This window comes from Ictalurus furcatus, chromosome 25 (assembly GCF_023375685.1).
Source record: "Ictalurus furcatus strain D&B chromosome 25, Billie_1.0, whole genome shotgun sequence".
NCBI classification, from domain to species: Eukaryota; Metazoa; Chordata; class Actinopteri; order Siluriformes; family Ictaluridae; genus Ictalurus; species Ictalurus furcatus.
Window position 1 is genome coordinate 16783929 of NC_071279.1, and position 16881 is coordinate 16800809.

A 16881-nucleotide genomic window follows, 5' to 3' on the forward strand; every position below is an offset into this window, starting at 1 on the left:
ATTATAACAGTAAAGAGGGAAAAAATCTGGAGTGGGATGTTCAACAAGCACATATAAGTGTGATGGTCAGGTGTCCACATATTTCTGGAAATATAGTGTAATTTATTTACATTTATTCATTTAGCAGACGCTTTTATCCAAAACGACTTACAAATGAGGGAATACAAGCAAAGAGATATATCAAGCGGAGAACAATACAATATCTAGTTAATATTTCTCATTATGAGATCATTAAATAACAGATATAAGAACATTAAGCCCATTTGTAGACATATTTACTAATTTCAAGCTTAAAATCGTCTTATTCTATTGGCTAGTAATTGCGCTTCTTTCTAGAAATAAACACTTTTAAGCAAATAAGCAAAATGATCTGCCAATAGAATAAGATAGATATAATTTCAAGCTTGAAATAAGTAAGAATATCTAGATGCATGCTTACTAATTTTATATTTGTCTAAAAAACATTTTTTAAAAATGATAAATATTACTTCAATTAGCCTAAATTGAAGATGTTTGTACTTGCTAATATATTTTTAAGTAATGCAATGATAAAATAATAAAAAGTTTATTTGGACAGGTCACACTATGATTTCATTTCAAACATATTTCCTATATATGTCCATAAGATTAAGAGAGATATGAGAGAAAGTCTTACCAAAGCTCTTATGGAGTTTTAAAACTTGCTCTTTTCTCTGCAAACCCATGCTTAGAGCACAAACACAGGTTTGGTGGTTAGCCAGTGAGGACTAGCCAGAGAAAGTGGCGGGAGTGACACAACCCGATTGAATTTAAAGTGTAAATACAAACAAACATAAAGCAACATGCTGGTATAACACCTGCCGGCACGGACAATGCATAAACACTGGTATGCAAATGAGTCTTCTGTGCAAATGCGATATGTACACAGAGGCACTATGCATTGTCAAAAAAATGTTTATTGTTTATCTCTGAAACACACACTACAGATATAGATTAGGTTGAAAAATAATGGAGTATTCCTTTAAACTTGTGGTGTTAAGAACTGAATGTACTCATATTTACTATGCAAGGTATGATCACAGTTTTCCCTGCTTACACACACACACACACACATGATTCAACTCATCAGTAAATAAATGATCGGGTTTAGCAGAGAAATGGACAAACTGCGCACTCTGTATCACCTCAACGAATGCGTTTTTACATGTGCAAAGTTATCTCATAACTAAGATATCTCCAATAATATGGTGAGTGACCATGTGAGCAGATAGCACATCCACATCTAAGAGCTATCTAGCTACAGTCACCATTCACTTTTTTAGGAACACCTGCACATTCAGGCAGTTATTTAACCAGCCAATCATGTGGCAGTAGCATAAATCAAAATATCATGCAGATACAGGTGAAGCACTTTGGGTAATGTTCACATCAAACGTCGGAATGAAGAAACGTGTGATCTCTGTGACTTTAACCGTGGCATGGTTGGTGGTGCCAGATGGGCTGGTTTGAGAAACTACTGATCTCCAGGGAATACATTTACATTTACATTTATTCGTTTAGCGGACGCTTTTATCCAAAGTGACTTACAAATGAGGAAATACAAGCAAAGCGCTATATCAAGCGGAGAACAATACAAGTAGTGCTACCGTACAAAATCTTTTAATTGAGTTCTAGAAAAACAAAGTGCGCAGAGTTAAGGTGTAAGAGCCAGAGTAAGTTTTTTTGTTTTGTTTTGTTTTGTTTTTTAGGATAATGTGGGGTTGGCGTTTTAAGGGTTGGTTAGGTGTTCACGGAAGAGATGGGTCTTTAGCTGTTTTTTTGAAGATAGTGACAGATTCTGTGGTCCGGATTGAGGTTGGAAGTTCATTCCACCACTGAGGGACAGATAGCATGAAGGTTCTGGAACGGAATCCTGAGCCACACTGAGTAGGTACTACTAAGCGTCGGTCATTAATCGATCGCAGATTGCGTGAGGGAAGGTAAGCCTTGAGGAGAGAGTTGAGGTAGGAGGGTGCTGTTCCAGACAAGGTCTTGTAGGTGAGCATCAAGGCCTTGAATTTGATATGGGCAGCTACAGGAAGCCAGTGGAGGGAGATGAATAGGGGTGTGACATGGGTCCTTTTGGGCTGGTTGAAGACGAGACATGCTGCTGCATTCTGAATCATCTGAAGGGTATATTTTTTTAATATATAACAAGAGCCTGGACTATTAGTTGTGTAGCCTGTTCAGTGAGATAGGGTCTGATTTTCTTGATGTTGTACAGAATGAACTTACAGGACCGTGCAGTTGTTGAAATGTGGTCTGTAAAGGTCAAGCCATCATCAAAAAGGAATTGACATCAAAAGTCAAAAGGAATATCACAAACTCTAGAGTCTCTAGAGTTTACACTGAATAGTGCGAAAAACAAAAACATCCTGTGAGCGGAGGCTCTGCAGGCTGAAACGCCATGTTGACGAGAGAGAACAGAGGAGAATGATCAGACTGCTCAGAGCTAGCCGGAAGTCTACTGTAACTCAAATAAGCACTGTTTACAACCGTGGTGAGCAGAAAAGCATCTCAGCATGCACAACATATCAAACCTTGAGGTGGATGAGCTACAACAGCAGAAGACCACATCAATTGCACTCCTGTCAGCCAAGAACAGGAATCTGAGGCTATCATGGGCACAGACTCTCCGAAACTGGACAGGAGAAGACTGGGAAAAGACCAGATGATTTCTTTTTCTAATCTTCAACTGTCCAGTTTGGACATTCTCGCCTCACCTTCCCGGGATAGGCTCCGGATAAACCACCACCCTGACCAGGATAAAGATGAAGCTGAATGGATGAATGAAAACATCAGACCCAATCCCAATCCAATCAAACCCAACTCCAATATTAGCTTTATTCATGATTTACAGAAATTGAGCAATTGCAGATTGATAAATTAGAGAACAAATGTATAACTCTGTACACCCCCCAAACAATAGAAACCCTCACAGAATTTACAAGTAATGGTTTTAATGGTTACAATGGAAATTGTATTGGTTTTAATGGAAACTGTAACAGTCCCTGAGGGATTCTACTGGTAATTTATTGCCTTCTATTGGTAGCATGTTGTGTCTAGTAGGTGTTATTAAGGACCAATGGTAATGGTTTTAATGTGTAGATGTTTTTTAATGGTATATAGTGGAAACCGTTTAGAATTAGATCCTCATATCTGATACATGAATAATAAATAAATAAATGAATACAAATTAAATCAAGAACAGCTGGACTGAAATAATATATCTATGTGTTCATTTTCTTGTTTGTTTTTTGGTTGAAATGAAGTCTTAAAACCAGCAGCAATTGTACAAATGTTTAACAGTAGGTCGGGAACTTGAACGCAGCCTTCAGCGCGTCGATTTCTGGGTAGAACCACTCAACAGGTGCGGGTGGTGAAACTGAGCACGTGCCTCACGTCATGTCCCTTTTTGAGGTAAAATAAATCATTTACAGTGTTTTACGAATCTTTTACATGAAACTGGATGTTTGACAGAATGTATTTTAAACTACATGCCCGTGTTAAATTCAGACAAAGTAGCTACAGAGCTGCATTCCTACATTAAATTGGCTAGCAAGCTAATCACAACAGCCTCTGCTTGAGCGCGAGACATAAGTGTTGCCTTGGTGACTAACGGGTCTTTTTTTTTTCTTTCTTCTCTCCTCTTCTTCCATACTAGCGTGTTTTGCTAACTTCTCTTCTGTCATAAATTAAACCGTTTGCGATTCTTCCATTGGGGATTTTCTGACTTCTATCGACGTCATTTTATATTTATTAAAAAAAATAAGGCTTCATAAATAAACAGATGCCAAAATGTCCCTATCATGAGTCGTCGCCATATTTAATAAAACGTGCCCATGGCTAATAATATCAAAATGGCATCCTAAATATGGAACAGCAACAGGAGCAGAGGGGAGGAGGGGAGGAGGGGAGAGGGGAGGAGGGGAGAGGGGAGGAGGGGAGGAGGGGAGAAGGGGGGGGGGGAATCCTAAATGTCTCACTTGTATTTACATTTATCTGGTTTCATTGAATTCTTAAAAATAATAATAATTTAAAAAATCCAACCAATATAAAGTGCATTTCCACACAGAAGATTAGCAGTTTTTATTTAACATCATTTAAAAAAATGGTTGAGTTTGTTTAGTGGTCATTATTTCATCTTGGTATACATTTAATTCCCATTTCCATTTGTTTCATACAATAATTAATCATCCTTACATGTTTCAGAAATATAATCCGTAATGATTTCATTTAGTATGCTAATATAGATTCAAATTTGCTAAAATTTTTATCTATGTTAAACAAATTAAAATCTTGGTATGATATAAATTTGGTAGCCAGTTTCAAGTAACTTGAGACAATTTAGTTACGTACACAAGTCTTGCTGTAAAGCTTACCCAGGAAAATGTGTAACACTGGAGAAATGTTTGGTATATCTTTAGTAAATATGTATATCCGTACGTATTTTGGAACACGGTACCATTTTGTCTATACACAACTGTTTATTTTACAGAGCGGAGGGTGAGAGAGAGCATTGCAGCTAAGTGGATGCATGTCGCTGGATATAATATGATGTCATCAGGTATCTGTGTTGAATTATATCTGTGCTGTAACATGACAGGATATGCAAACTAGGGTTGCACGGTATACCGGTACTACAGTTGTATCGCCATATAAAAGCTACAAAATACCACCGATGCTGCTGTATTATTATTTTTTTATCGTCAATACCGTTAGTACCGTGAGTAGTGTCGTATGTGCGGCTGGTAATACTATTTTCGCTAAAATGTCACATCTCACTGCTTTTGCAGAATACACAAAGGTTAGTGACACGTCATTTAACCTAGATTCTTTACCTTAATCTTTAAAGATTTCCTGTTTGCTAGTAAGTGAGCTAAAGTTACGCTAACTGCTGTTTGTAAATACACAAATTAGCCACGTTTGATAGTAAGCGAGCTAACGTTCACATTTTTTTTTTTTGGAGTTTGTTTCCGAATTCAGTTATTTATTCCTAATGTTGTGTTCATTCTTAGTGCTCTGAGGACAATTTCCATTTGCCTGACTTCATTGCTGGAAGGAACAGTAGATGAAATATGTGACACATTGAATTAGTTTCTTGCCAACTGTATGATTGTTCTTGAGTTTTTCCCAACAATTCAGCCTCATTAATAAAGTATATAGAGTCATAGAGTGAATAGAGGCACACACAGCTCGTTGACGGCAGTGTTTTGTCTGTATTTTTGCAGACGTGTGGTCTCGTGCACGAAGCTTTATCTGATCAGATGGACTGGAAACAGACCGACAGGTATTTCTGTTTAAACTCATTTTCAGTACGTCATCTTTAAGGTTTTGTGAATTACGAATGATGTTGAGAGGTTTGCTTCAATAGAATAGTAATGACTTAAGAAATAGATTTAGTACATCATTAAATCGTTGAAATAAGTTCATCCTAAGAAGAACAGTGGGTTTCTACATGTTAAAATGATGCCTATTTGAATATCCAGTATCAGGTTATTGGAAATGCTGTTACTCGGGTTGGAAGGTTTACAAAAAAAGCTCAGTATTAATTGTATTTTTCTGCACTAAGTTATATTAGTTTTTCTTTCTTTATCACAGTGTTCATGGATCCTTCAGATTAGTCTTAAATTTAATTTGACAAATGAAATGATCTTAAATTTGAATATAATTCATAATTTTGAATTGTATGCTATAAACATGCCAAAATGCACAAAACCTTTTTTTTGAATTATTTTTTTTTTAAACCAAATCTTTCTGGTCACACGTGTAGTTAGTTAAGGTACGTTCACACACACAGCGACTCACAGCGACAAAGCGTCCGGAGACGTTTTCAGTGAGGGCTGGCGACATGAGCGACTGCAACCGTTGGTGGCCAGGTGTGGGCGTGTTTAAGTTAAGAAAAGTTTCACTTCATGAAAATTTGGAGCGACTTGGTACAACGACCTCCAACAGGAGTGAAGACAGTAGAGCGCACGTGATCCGTGATTGTTTCGGGACCCGGGCGGTCCGGCCGCAATAGATGGCCGCAATGGCAAAAAGCACATGCTGCTTCTCCTTCATCTTGTAGCATATGGCGCATATACACACTGGTGAATTTTATATACACACGCTCTCCCTCCAGAACATTTCATTTTAGCAGAAAGAAAACTGGTTTGTTGTCAAAAGTGGAACTCTAGTTAGTAGGAACGCCGAATAGCGACTTCATAGTATAGCGACTGGCAACTTGCAGCGATAAAACCGCTGCATGTGTGAATGTATCTTTTACTGTGGAGATCAATTTTGACGTGCTTCTCGATATTTATGTGAAAAAATACATTTTCACACCAGACGCAGTACGTGCCTCACAGGGTTTTCAATACAGTTCTGTACTGAGGATCTTGGGGAAATGGAGAGTTTTTTTTATTTTGTTTTTTGACCAGACAATGGCCTGATTTAAAATTTATTTAAAAATATATATTTATTTATTTTAATTGAAATATTCTAAATTTGTTTATTAAAAAGCATAATTTCCTTATTATTATTATAACTTTTCTTTTTAATGCAACACTACTGTATTTCTGGCAGTTTGTGAGTAAGTCTATCTATCACCAGGCGTGTTGTGCTTCACAGAAATGCCTTTGAGAATCTTGATATGATATAATTTGTAATATCACCCAACCCAACTGTCAATGTCCTTCTAACGTCCAGGCTTTTATTATAGGGGCATTTTGAATTAAAATTTTTCTTTGTTATTTTCTAAATATCTGGAAATGTCAGGGTTTTTTTTTCTTTTTTCTTTTACACATGGAATATCATCATCATTGCAAATTTGGTCTTCTGGAAAATCTCCAGCATGAAACACATTAAATGTGTTTCTGTAAAAATATTTGTGATGTGCTTAGTGATTCTGGTGCTAAATTGCTGGTTGTCGCTGCATTTTCATTATTCCCGTGAGAAGTCACAGGGTGACGTTGCTAGGACGGGTACAGTGGCGTTTAATATAAGGGATAATGGTCAGGTTTTGCTGTGAGCTCCTTAAAAACAAGAGAGTTAGAACTTCCTTCTTCACTCGCCATTTTCAAGTGATGTTCAACATCATAGAACATAGTGGAGACAGTACAAAAATTGGACTCCCAGAATGCATTGCAGCGGTATGATGCAGTTGCGCCTGGTTATGGCAGAGACTTGGCTCCACTAGTTGGCGATATACGAAACGATGATTGCGATGGCGGTATTAGCATGAAAGTTGAAGCTGATCTGTTTGGGCAGATTGCAAAGATGAGAAGGTGAGACAGCTGGACAAGACTGAAAGACTAAAGTGCTGCTGCATCGCTCTCTTTAGTTAAAGATGATCTAAGGGGGCTAAGTACCACTGCACCACTATCAGCAGGCACCTGAATGGCATTTTGAGTAATGCAGTATAATGTAATGTTTGTTATAAAATAAATCTTGGACACTAAATGATTATGAAGATTAAGTCAGGTTAATTTTTCATTTAAATTACATTTGAAGTATCATTTAAAAAGTCTTGCTGATACCTGCAGGCGCCTTATTCGTGCTTTTGATGAAACCTAATATCTACATAAGTACTGCTATGTCCTGGGAATAGCATATTGTAAACCTTGTCCTAAAATACAGGACTGGCTCTTCTTCCAAACAAAAATAGTGATTGTCCATCCATCCATCCATCTTCTATACCGCTTATCCTTTTCAGGGTCATCGGGAACCTAGAGCCTATCCCAGGGAGCATCGGGCACAAGGCGGGGTACACCCTGGACAGGGTGCCAATAAATAGTGATTGTCCTTTCATAAATTTGTTTTTTGTTCTGGAAAAAAAAAAAAAAAAACCCATTGGATTTTTACATTGATCATTATGAAAATGCCTATTTCTCGCTGTTTGTTTATGTACTTTAATTAATTGTGATTTTAGACCAAGGGAGGATTCAAAGCTTCCTGCTCCATGTGCCCTCTGGCCAGTGGACCTGAAATTAACACACACTGACTGCAGTCCTGGGAATACGTTAGTCCACTTTCAAGGTCAATATGCTACCATCTGTGAGCTGGACTACAACATTCTCAGAGTGGAAATTCAGAACGTCCCCAAAACAACTGTATCTGTGGAAGTTGGAGACTTCTGCTTGGTGGAAGATTTGCAATCTAGTCACTGGCACAGAGGAAGAGTTCAGAACAAGTCAGAAGATTTGTTTGATGTCTTCCTGCTGGATCAAGGAAATATTCTTAGTGTTGGTCCCGAACATTTGTCTACAATTTCTGATTCCTTACTCATGCTTCCACCAAAGATCGTCTGTGGGTTCTTTGCTAATGTGCTGCCAGTTCAGGAATGCTGGGACCAACCATCAGAGGCATACTTCTCCTCTTTGATAGGCAGACTCGTCAAAGGATATATCCATGGCCTTCTGCCGTACAAGATTCTTATTCTGGAAGTTCCGGAAATAACCAAAGATTTATTAAGATTGAGCTTAGGCAGACATGTGGATACAGACACGTTTCTGCTACTGGTGGAACTGGAGATAGAAGTACCAATACAACAAGGCTGTGAGTCTGTCCCAGATTTGCTCATTGAAAAGCAAATTGCACAAGAGATTTCCTTTAAATCCTCTGGTTTATGTGGCTATGAAAATGTTCTTTCGCTCGCTGGCCCTAAGTTGGATGCTGGACAGAAGGAAAGAGTTCGAATAGCTGCTGCCATAAACCCCGGGTTATTTTACTGCCAAACGTCCTCTGCTGCAAATGACCTCAAAGAGATGTCAGAAAGATTGGCGCTCGTGTGCGAGTCGAGGAATGGTGACATCAGAGACAAGCCTGGCGAAAATATGGGCTTACTCTGTGCGATCAAAGGCAAAGATGAGAGATGGCACCGAGGTTTTGTGCAATGCCTCCCTGTTAACTCCCAAGTTCGAGTCGTGTTCGTTGACTATGGGTATTGTGAATCTGTAAAAGTTGAGAAAATCATTCCGTTACCATCAGAGTTTCTCCTGAGACCAGTCATGACTTTTCCATGTTCTCTTTCTTGTTTGGGTGACAGAGACAAAGCCACAGTGAACCAGCAGCTGGTGCTTCTCAGAAAAGGGTTACTGGGTAAGGAGCTTGTGATTACAGTCGACGACTTAAACAAGGAAAAGAATGTCTGTTCAGTCACACTCGGCAACGTGGTCGAGTGTGCACCTATCAAAACCGTACAATCTAAAGAAGTCGATACAATGGCAAGCAGGGGTATTCTCATTAATGCGCACCGATTGAGTTACAACCCACACGAGGCAAAAAAGATGGGGATCTCAAAGAATTTGGTTGCTTTTGAACACCTACAGGATGGCTCTGTGTTTGAGGGTTACATTGAGCATGTTCAGAGTCCTCATGATTTCTGGATGAGAACAGCAGAGTCCAATGATCGATTCGAGGCCATGATGAATAAACTGACGGATTGGTTTAGTAGATTACAAGTGAATGAGGAAATCCTTCAGGATCCAGTGCCTGGTGAACTCTGTTGTGCCATGTATGAAAAAGACAGGCATTACTACAGAGCTCTTGTGGTGGATATTATTGAATATGGTGCTGAGGTGTTTTTTATCGACTTTGGAAACACAGAAAAGGTGCCGAGCATGGTGATAAAGAAAATACCCAATGAATTTACTGTGGAGCCAGAGTTTGCTCTCAATTGTTCCTTAGCTCATGCTGTTCCGTTGGAAGAAGTCTGGACAGCTGCAGCAACAGACTTCTTCAGGAAAGCCACCTCAAATAAAGTGATCCTGGTTCAGGTCATTTACAGAAGGAGTGATGTGTATGGTGTGGAGTTGTACGAGAAAGGGTTTGAGAAAAGTGAAAGCATTACAACACTTTTGACAAATGCAAAAATGGCAGCATACTGGACTTTCAGTGTGATGAAAACTCCTGGCACACCTGTAGAAGAGAATAACAAAACGGGCAAGACATTTGCGAGAAGGCAGTTTGCTGAGAAGTCTTGTGAAAGTATGTCGCAGAAACGCCCCGGCGAGTTGACAAGTCAAGAAATCGCCACGGACAAACGAGTCCACACTGAGACACAAAAATGCCGTGATGTAGAAATTTTCCAAGGTCAGAAGTTTAAGCCAGGAGCTCTGATTAGTGTCCATTGTTCACATGTCAGTTCCCCATCAGATTTTTGGTGCCAGGACAAGAAAAACAAGAATGACTTGGACAGATTAATGCAAAGACTGCAAAAGTTTTACCAGACAAACACCTCTGTGTTGCTGCCCCAGAGTGTATGCTGTGCGGTCCGGTTTCACCTGGATAAAAAGTGGTACAGGGGGTGTATTCTTGAAGAAACGAATCTAAACGTTAAGGTGATCCTAGTTGACTATGGCAAGGTTGTGCAAGAAAAGCTGCAGAACCTTCAAGCACTAAATCCTGAGTTCCTTGAGCTTGAATGGCAAGCATTCAGATGTAGTTTGTACAACTTAATTGACCCAGTCGGAGGAGATGTGTGGTCAGATGAGGCAAGCACCTTGTTAAAGGATTTTACGTCTGGAAAGTCACGTAATCTTAAATGCAAAATCTTCTCCCAGCTCTTTGTTGCAAATAAAGGCCTCTTCAATGCGGTTGACTTGTACACGCCTCTTCAACGAGCCTCCAAACATCTCATAGAAAAGGGTGTTGCCAAAGAAATACAGTGTCCAAACCAGCTACTTCCATCTGTCTATCCATGCTCTTTTGTTTATTCTTCTTTTGACATTACCAATGGAACTGAAGAGTTGGTGTTCCCCACTCATGTTGTCAGTCCTTGGGAAATCTATGCCCAGCTGGACAGAAACACTGAGATTATTGAGCAGCTTATGGACAGAGCTATGAAGGAAAGTGAAGAATTAGTGAGTCAGATGCATACCGGTAAAACTGGCAGTGTTTGCTTGGCAAAATATTCCGAAGATGGCAAGTGGTACAGGTCGTTTGTTTTGCCTGCTCAGTCCAGTCTACACGTTAATGTATTCTTTGTAGATTATGGAACCAAGCAGGTTGCTGAAAAAAAGAACGTGCTATCCATTCCCATAAAGGCAGTTGATTTGCTTTTGACTCCCATGCAAGCTTTAAGGTGTAGTCTTTTAGGTGTTCCTGAGGAAGAACATTTGCCTGAAGTTAATACATGGCTTCAGAAGGCCACTCTCAACAAGGGTCTTCAAGCAAAATTTGTAGCAACAAACAGTAGCGGGCATTTCCTTTGTGACCTGTTTGATGGTGACATTCATATCAATGAGAAAGTAAGAGAGATGTTTGCAATTCATGGACAAAAAGGTAAATCTGTCAGAAATCCGTCAATCAGTGATCGCTGCAAAAAAGTTGTGAATGTATCTTCTGTGGGCGACAAATTTAATACCAAGGGAAGGCATCATGTGGAATCTGTAGTCAAATCACAGAAGACACCAGGCCATAGCAAAGTCGTACATGGAAATGGACAGTCTTGTCAAAATAAATCATTTAAATTAAAATCTCCACAAACATCTCGCAATCTAAATGGTGGTTCTGCAAAAAATGGCCAGGCCAAAGAAAAAAACAGCTGGAAGCCCACAAAGCAACCGCAGAAAGAAAAGAACACCATTTCAAGCACTTCTAACATACAGCCCTGTAAGGTGTTTCCAAAAGTTAGTGATCTACCAGCCATCAGAATCACACCAGGTTTCAGAAGCATGGGGTTCATTTCTCACTGTAACTCGGTTGACAGCTTCTTTATCCAACTGGAAAAGGATGAACAAAATATCCTTAAAATGAGGGAAGAACTAAACAGCAGCCCTTTCACAAAAAGTGTTCCCTCAAATGTAAAAGTAGGGGATCTGGTTGCTGCTAGGTATGATGAGGACTTGGCCTTGTATCGAGCTGCTGTCAACAGTGTAGCATCCAGTGGTTACCTAACAGTTGAATTTGTTGACTATGGAAATACAACAACTATTGACAAGAAGATGATTCACCAATTAGCAAGCAAGTTTCTCTCTGAAGCAAGATTAAGCACTCACTGCAAACTTCTAAAACCATACAAATTGGAGGATGTTGAGTCTTTTTTCAGTGATGCACACGAGAAACCTCTGATGGTGGAGTTTGTGCAGAATCTTGGCTATGCCTGGGAAGTGAGCATTCAGGGACTTCACCCTGTGCATGAGTCGAGAGAATCTAATCCTGCTGAAAGAACAGAAGACAAGGTTCAAGATTCAGGCCAAGCCAAGCAAAGGCAAGAGCTGTATGCAGCAGTACATGAAGATGACTCTTCCCTTACGAGTGTCTGTGAAAAGACTGAAGCAGAAACAACCAGCATTGAAGAAAACACAAAAATACTGGAAACTGGAACCAAAGAAAGTAAAATGGTTCAAGAGAAAACCATGGAAGAAGCGCAGGCCACAAGAGCCACAGAATGCATGCAGAAATTAAGAACGAATAGAAAAGCCTGCGTCTACAGACGTAAACATGATGAGAAACGAGGTGTTTGCCGAAGCGATTTGCCACAGAAGCCTGAAATACAGATCAGTGTTGCAGAGAATGAACTTTCCAATATATCAAGCAATTCATGTGGTTGGTCTGGTTCAAATAAGCATAAAACCTCTGTTGAACTACCAGAGAGCGTAGGAGTTGATGGACAGGATGTTGGTATAAAAAAATGTCAGTCTGTTGTAGATCTGCCAACTTCAAAAGACGATTGCCCTGCACCCGTGGCCATTCCCCCAGAGGCGCCAGTGGACAAAGGAGATCAGATACGACGTCTGTTTCTTGCACCAGTTAAAAAGGATCACGAATACTCAGGATTTGCAGTAGCAGTCACCACACCTGGTGAATTTTACGTTGTACTTGAGGACCTACTTCTCATCATGAATGCTGTATCAAATGTCCTTGAAGACCTACCAGAAGACTTGGCTCCGTTGCCAGAGGCTCATCTGGTTCCTGGTACCGGTTGCCTGGTAAAGCCTGAAGAAAAGAAGAAATGGTGTAGAGCAGAGATAGTACAGCGCGATGGCGCGTCCGTGATCGTTAATCTCGTTGATTATGGGTATTGTGTACATTTGGCATGCCAAGATGTCTGCAAACTTAAAACACTTCCTATTGCGCTTGCTGGACTTCCGAAGATCACTCACCCTTGCTTGTTAAGAGGAATTAAGCCAGCTGATGATCTGCAGTGGTCTGACCATGCTGCTATGTTTTTCCAACAGTGTATGTACCAAAAAAATCTTAAGATCCATTTCAGACAGTATGTCTCCGAGGCACAGTGGGAGGTTGATGTTGTCACGTCCGACAGAAACGTTGCTAAAGAGTTGGTTGATGCCGGTCATGCACACTACATAGACACTGTGCTTGGAATACGGTTTCAGCAAGGACTAGGCCATAAAAGGGAGATCAAGTCCAACCCTGTCTACGAAGCTACATCTGGAAAACATGAACACAAACAGTCAAAAATGGAGGAAGTGCCACATAGATATTTGGAAGACGTGTCCTCAAATGATGATGAAGAAATTTCCGAAGGCTGTAGTACAGAAGGAGAGACTGAAGACCCCTTCAGTGGAAGCCCTGACAAACGTGGGTCAGCACAGAAAACGTATGGTCTGAAGTCTACTTTAAGCCAATGTAAGTAACTTATTATATTATATATTATATTATATTATGTTATATTATATCAGTTATATGTATGCATTATTTACCCTGGGCATACACATTGGATATAAAAAGTCTACACACCTCTGTTAATATGGCAGGTTTTTGTGATGTAAAAATAAATAAATAAATAAACCAAGATAAATCATGTCAGAACCTTTATTGTGAAATTTTAACCTATTAATTAAAGTGAAATACAATAAGAATCATTTTAGTGTGGAAAAATGAAAAATTAAAATTTACAATAAGATGGTTGCACAAGTGTGTATACCCCTAAATTAATACTTATTTCAAATACCTTTTTAGATTTTATTACAGCGTTCAATCATTTTGGGTAAGAGTCAATCGTTGAGAGCAATATTTTGCCATTCTTCCTTGCAAAAGCATTCTAACTCCGTCAAATTGGCTGGGCACCTCCTGTACACAACCCCCTTCAGGTCACCCCACAGATTTTTGATTTTAGGTCTGGACTCCCTGAACTTGTTTTAGTGAAGCCATTCATTTGTTGATCTGGAGGTTTGTCTCGGGTCGTTGCCATGCTGAAAGGTGAAACTCCTCTTCATCTTAAGTGTTTTAGCAGAAGTCTTAAAGTTTTACACCAATATTGTCTGGTATTTGGAGCGATTCATTATTCCCTCCAGCCTGATTAAAACCCCAGTTCCAGCTGACGAAAAACAGTCCAAAAGTATGATGCTGCCACCACCGTGCTTCACCAGGGGGTGGTGCTCTTTTGCTCATGTGCTGTGGGGTTTTTTGTGCCGAACATATCTTTTGATATTATGGCCAAAAGGTTCACCATAACACATTATTCCACATGGCTTTGTGAGATTGGATGTATTGTTTTTATTTTTTTTTTATTTTATTATCATTTTTTGGTTAAAAAATGCTTCTGTCTTACCACCCTACCCCATAGCATTGTCACATGTACGGAGCAAACAGTGCTTGCCAGAAATTTCTGCAATTCTTTTGATGTTGCTGTAGGCCTCTTGGCATTTGATGGATATTTTTCAACAATGAGACCTGCTTTGTAAGCTCTTTGCTGCCCATGGCTTTTCCAGTTGGATGTTACCAAGAAGATGTCAGGAAAATCCTATAGGAACAGCTGTATTTGGGGGTAATCAGTCACTTTAATTGATGGCGGGTGCATACTAATTCGTATTTAACATGAGTTTGAACGTGATTGGCCGTGTTCAGAATCAACCACAGTCCTAATTATAAAGGGTATGTGCACTTAGCGTTAATAAGACACAGGTGAGAATCATCACGCGTTACCTGCTGGTTCGACCCGCCTCCTCTCCATCCACAGTTGATGCTCGGTCACGCCCCTGCTTCCACATACAGCTTTACCTCTGACTGTTCGAGAGCACTGACACTGGAGACTCCTTCTGTAAATGCTTTAAAAAAAACCAGTAGTGTGTTCACCATACAAGTGCCTATAAGTTACGATACTAACAATAACATATTAGAGCGAGTGCATTTATATAAACCCATGATTTTAATCACATCCCAAACATTTACTCCACAGGTGTCAGCGGACTGCAGTGAAGTCAGCGGTGGGTTTCCTGAATGTCCCAAAACAGGAATTTATGCTGAGATATCAATGTTTTGTTATTTTATTGCTTGATTACTGGTTTAGTTGATATTTTGATTGTTAATCTCATTCAGAATATTTGTTAAATATGAATATGCAGTCTGCACTTTTTCTCCTCAGAATTTGGACGTTTTTTTTGTTTGTTTGTTGTCTTAAATGTCGGTTTTAAAAACATGGTCTTAAGAAAAAGATCATTTTCGTTTGGTTTAAAAGAAAATAAGCACTTGATTGTTGTAATTGAGTGAAATGTGTCATTTTCATTTGCGTTCTTATATTTTTTGGGATTGTGCAAAAGCAGATTTTTATTTTTAGATGATGCAGTGAGCATCATCTGCAGAGCTTTAATTTATATTTTATTTATTTATTTATTTATTTTACAGTGCATATCTGTATGTTTAGTTTTGAAATAATGTGTTCAGGAGTTCAAAAGAAGATTATGGTTTTTGACAGAAGTCGCAAGTTTATTACGATATTGTCCCGTTGTCCTGTAAAAGCAAACAAACAAATGGCCTGTTCTTGTCCAAGATTTGTTTTATTACAGTAGATTATGCAAACATTTATTCCTGGAATAAAATGTGGGGGAAAAAATGTTGAAGAAATGCCTTGTGTTTGTGAGTGAGGTATCGCTAATAAAGTGCGACAACTGCTCTGAGGAAGGAAAATAAATAAATAAATAAATAAGTACATGATAAAGATAAAAAAATATATATTATGTAAGAGAGGGAAAGAAATGAAGAAAATTAAAGGGGGAAAAGAAAGGAAGAAAAAGACCAGAAAGAGAAAGGGACATAAGAAATGGAGTAGGGATAAATGGAAATACCAGGAAAAGCGTGAGAAAAAGGAACCAACGAAAGAACAAAAAGGAGAAAAGAAAGGAAGTGTGCATTAAAAGAATTAAGGAAAGGATTAAAAGAAATAAGTAAGGGGAAGAGAACGAATGAAGTAAAGAAAAGTGGAAGTAAAGCTAAACCGTGAGACAGGGCGGTATAAAGTTATTGTCAGAAGTGGGATTCGAACCCACGCCTCCAGGGGAGACTGCGACCTGAACGCAGCGCCTTAGACCGCTCGGCCATCCTGACATACTATTTAATCTACACGGCAACTCTGATAATCTTCTCCAAATCTTTATTTTAACAATATTAAGCACTCCTTTCAAAGTTTGTGTATAAACTCGAGATCGACCCTAAAAGAATAATCATGCTCTAATTTGATCTGTTGTACAGGTGGATTTCAGGAGGGACCAGGTGTAGTACAGTTATCTACACACTAGATGGCAGTATAGACCTATAAACTAGATAGCAGCCAATAGTTTAATTCAACACTTTTAATAAGCTTATTAAAAAGCTTTCGTTCATTTTGTTTTAATCATTTTATTATTAGATTTAGTTCCTCGTTATTTTGTCATGTTAGGAGTGAACAAGTCTGTGTGATGGTGCAAGGAGGTCAGAGTGTTTGTAAATGATAAGTTCTCTTCATTGATTTAGAAGAAAATGTCCAGGGAAGAAAGTCAAGGAGGAGAGAAGAAAGGAAAGAAAAAAAAGTGAAAGGTTAAGACACTAAAGAAATAAAGAACAAAGAAAAGGTTAAACAAACAAACAAACAAATAAATATGGAAATAAAGAAGGGAAGGAAAGTTAAATTTAATAAAAGAAAGAAAGAACGGTTGAATA

At 39.0% G+C, this 16881-nt stretch overlaps 1 protein-coding gene, 1 long non-coding RNA gene and 1 other non-coding gene across 3 annotated transcripts; 2 read left to right on the plus strand and 1 right to left on the minus strand.

Annotated features, from left to right (window-relative positions):
• Positions 1-3319: 3319 nt before the first annotated feature.
• On the plus strand, positions 3320-7494 carry LOC128600870 (uncharacterized). Its single transcript, XR_008384615.1, has 3 exons — positions 3320-3438; positions 4517-4585; positions 5250-7494. It is a non-coding gene; the product is annotated as an uncharacterized LOC128600870 (long non-coding RNA).
• Positions 7495-7904: 410 nt separating this feature from the next.
• On the plus strand, positions 7905-13601 carry tdrd15 (tudor domain containing 15; the record flags this gene model as incomplete). The annotated part of the gene is made up of 1 exon (XM_053614911.1): positions 7905-13601. A coding segment is annotated over one exon (5697 nt), but the record flags the coding sequence as incomplete, so codon positions are not given.
• Positions 13602-16207: 2606 nt separating this feature from the next.
• On the minus strand, positions 16208-16290 carry trnal-cag (transfer RNA leucine (anticodon CAG)). Its single transcript has one exon. It is a non-coding gene; the product is annotated as a tRNA-Leu (tRNA).
• Between the last annotated feature and the right edge of the window lie 591 nt (positions 16291-16881).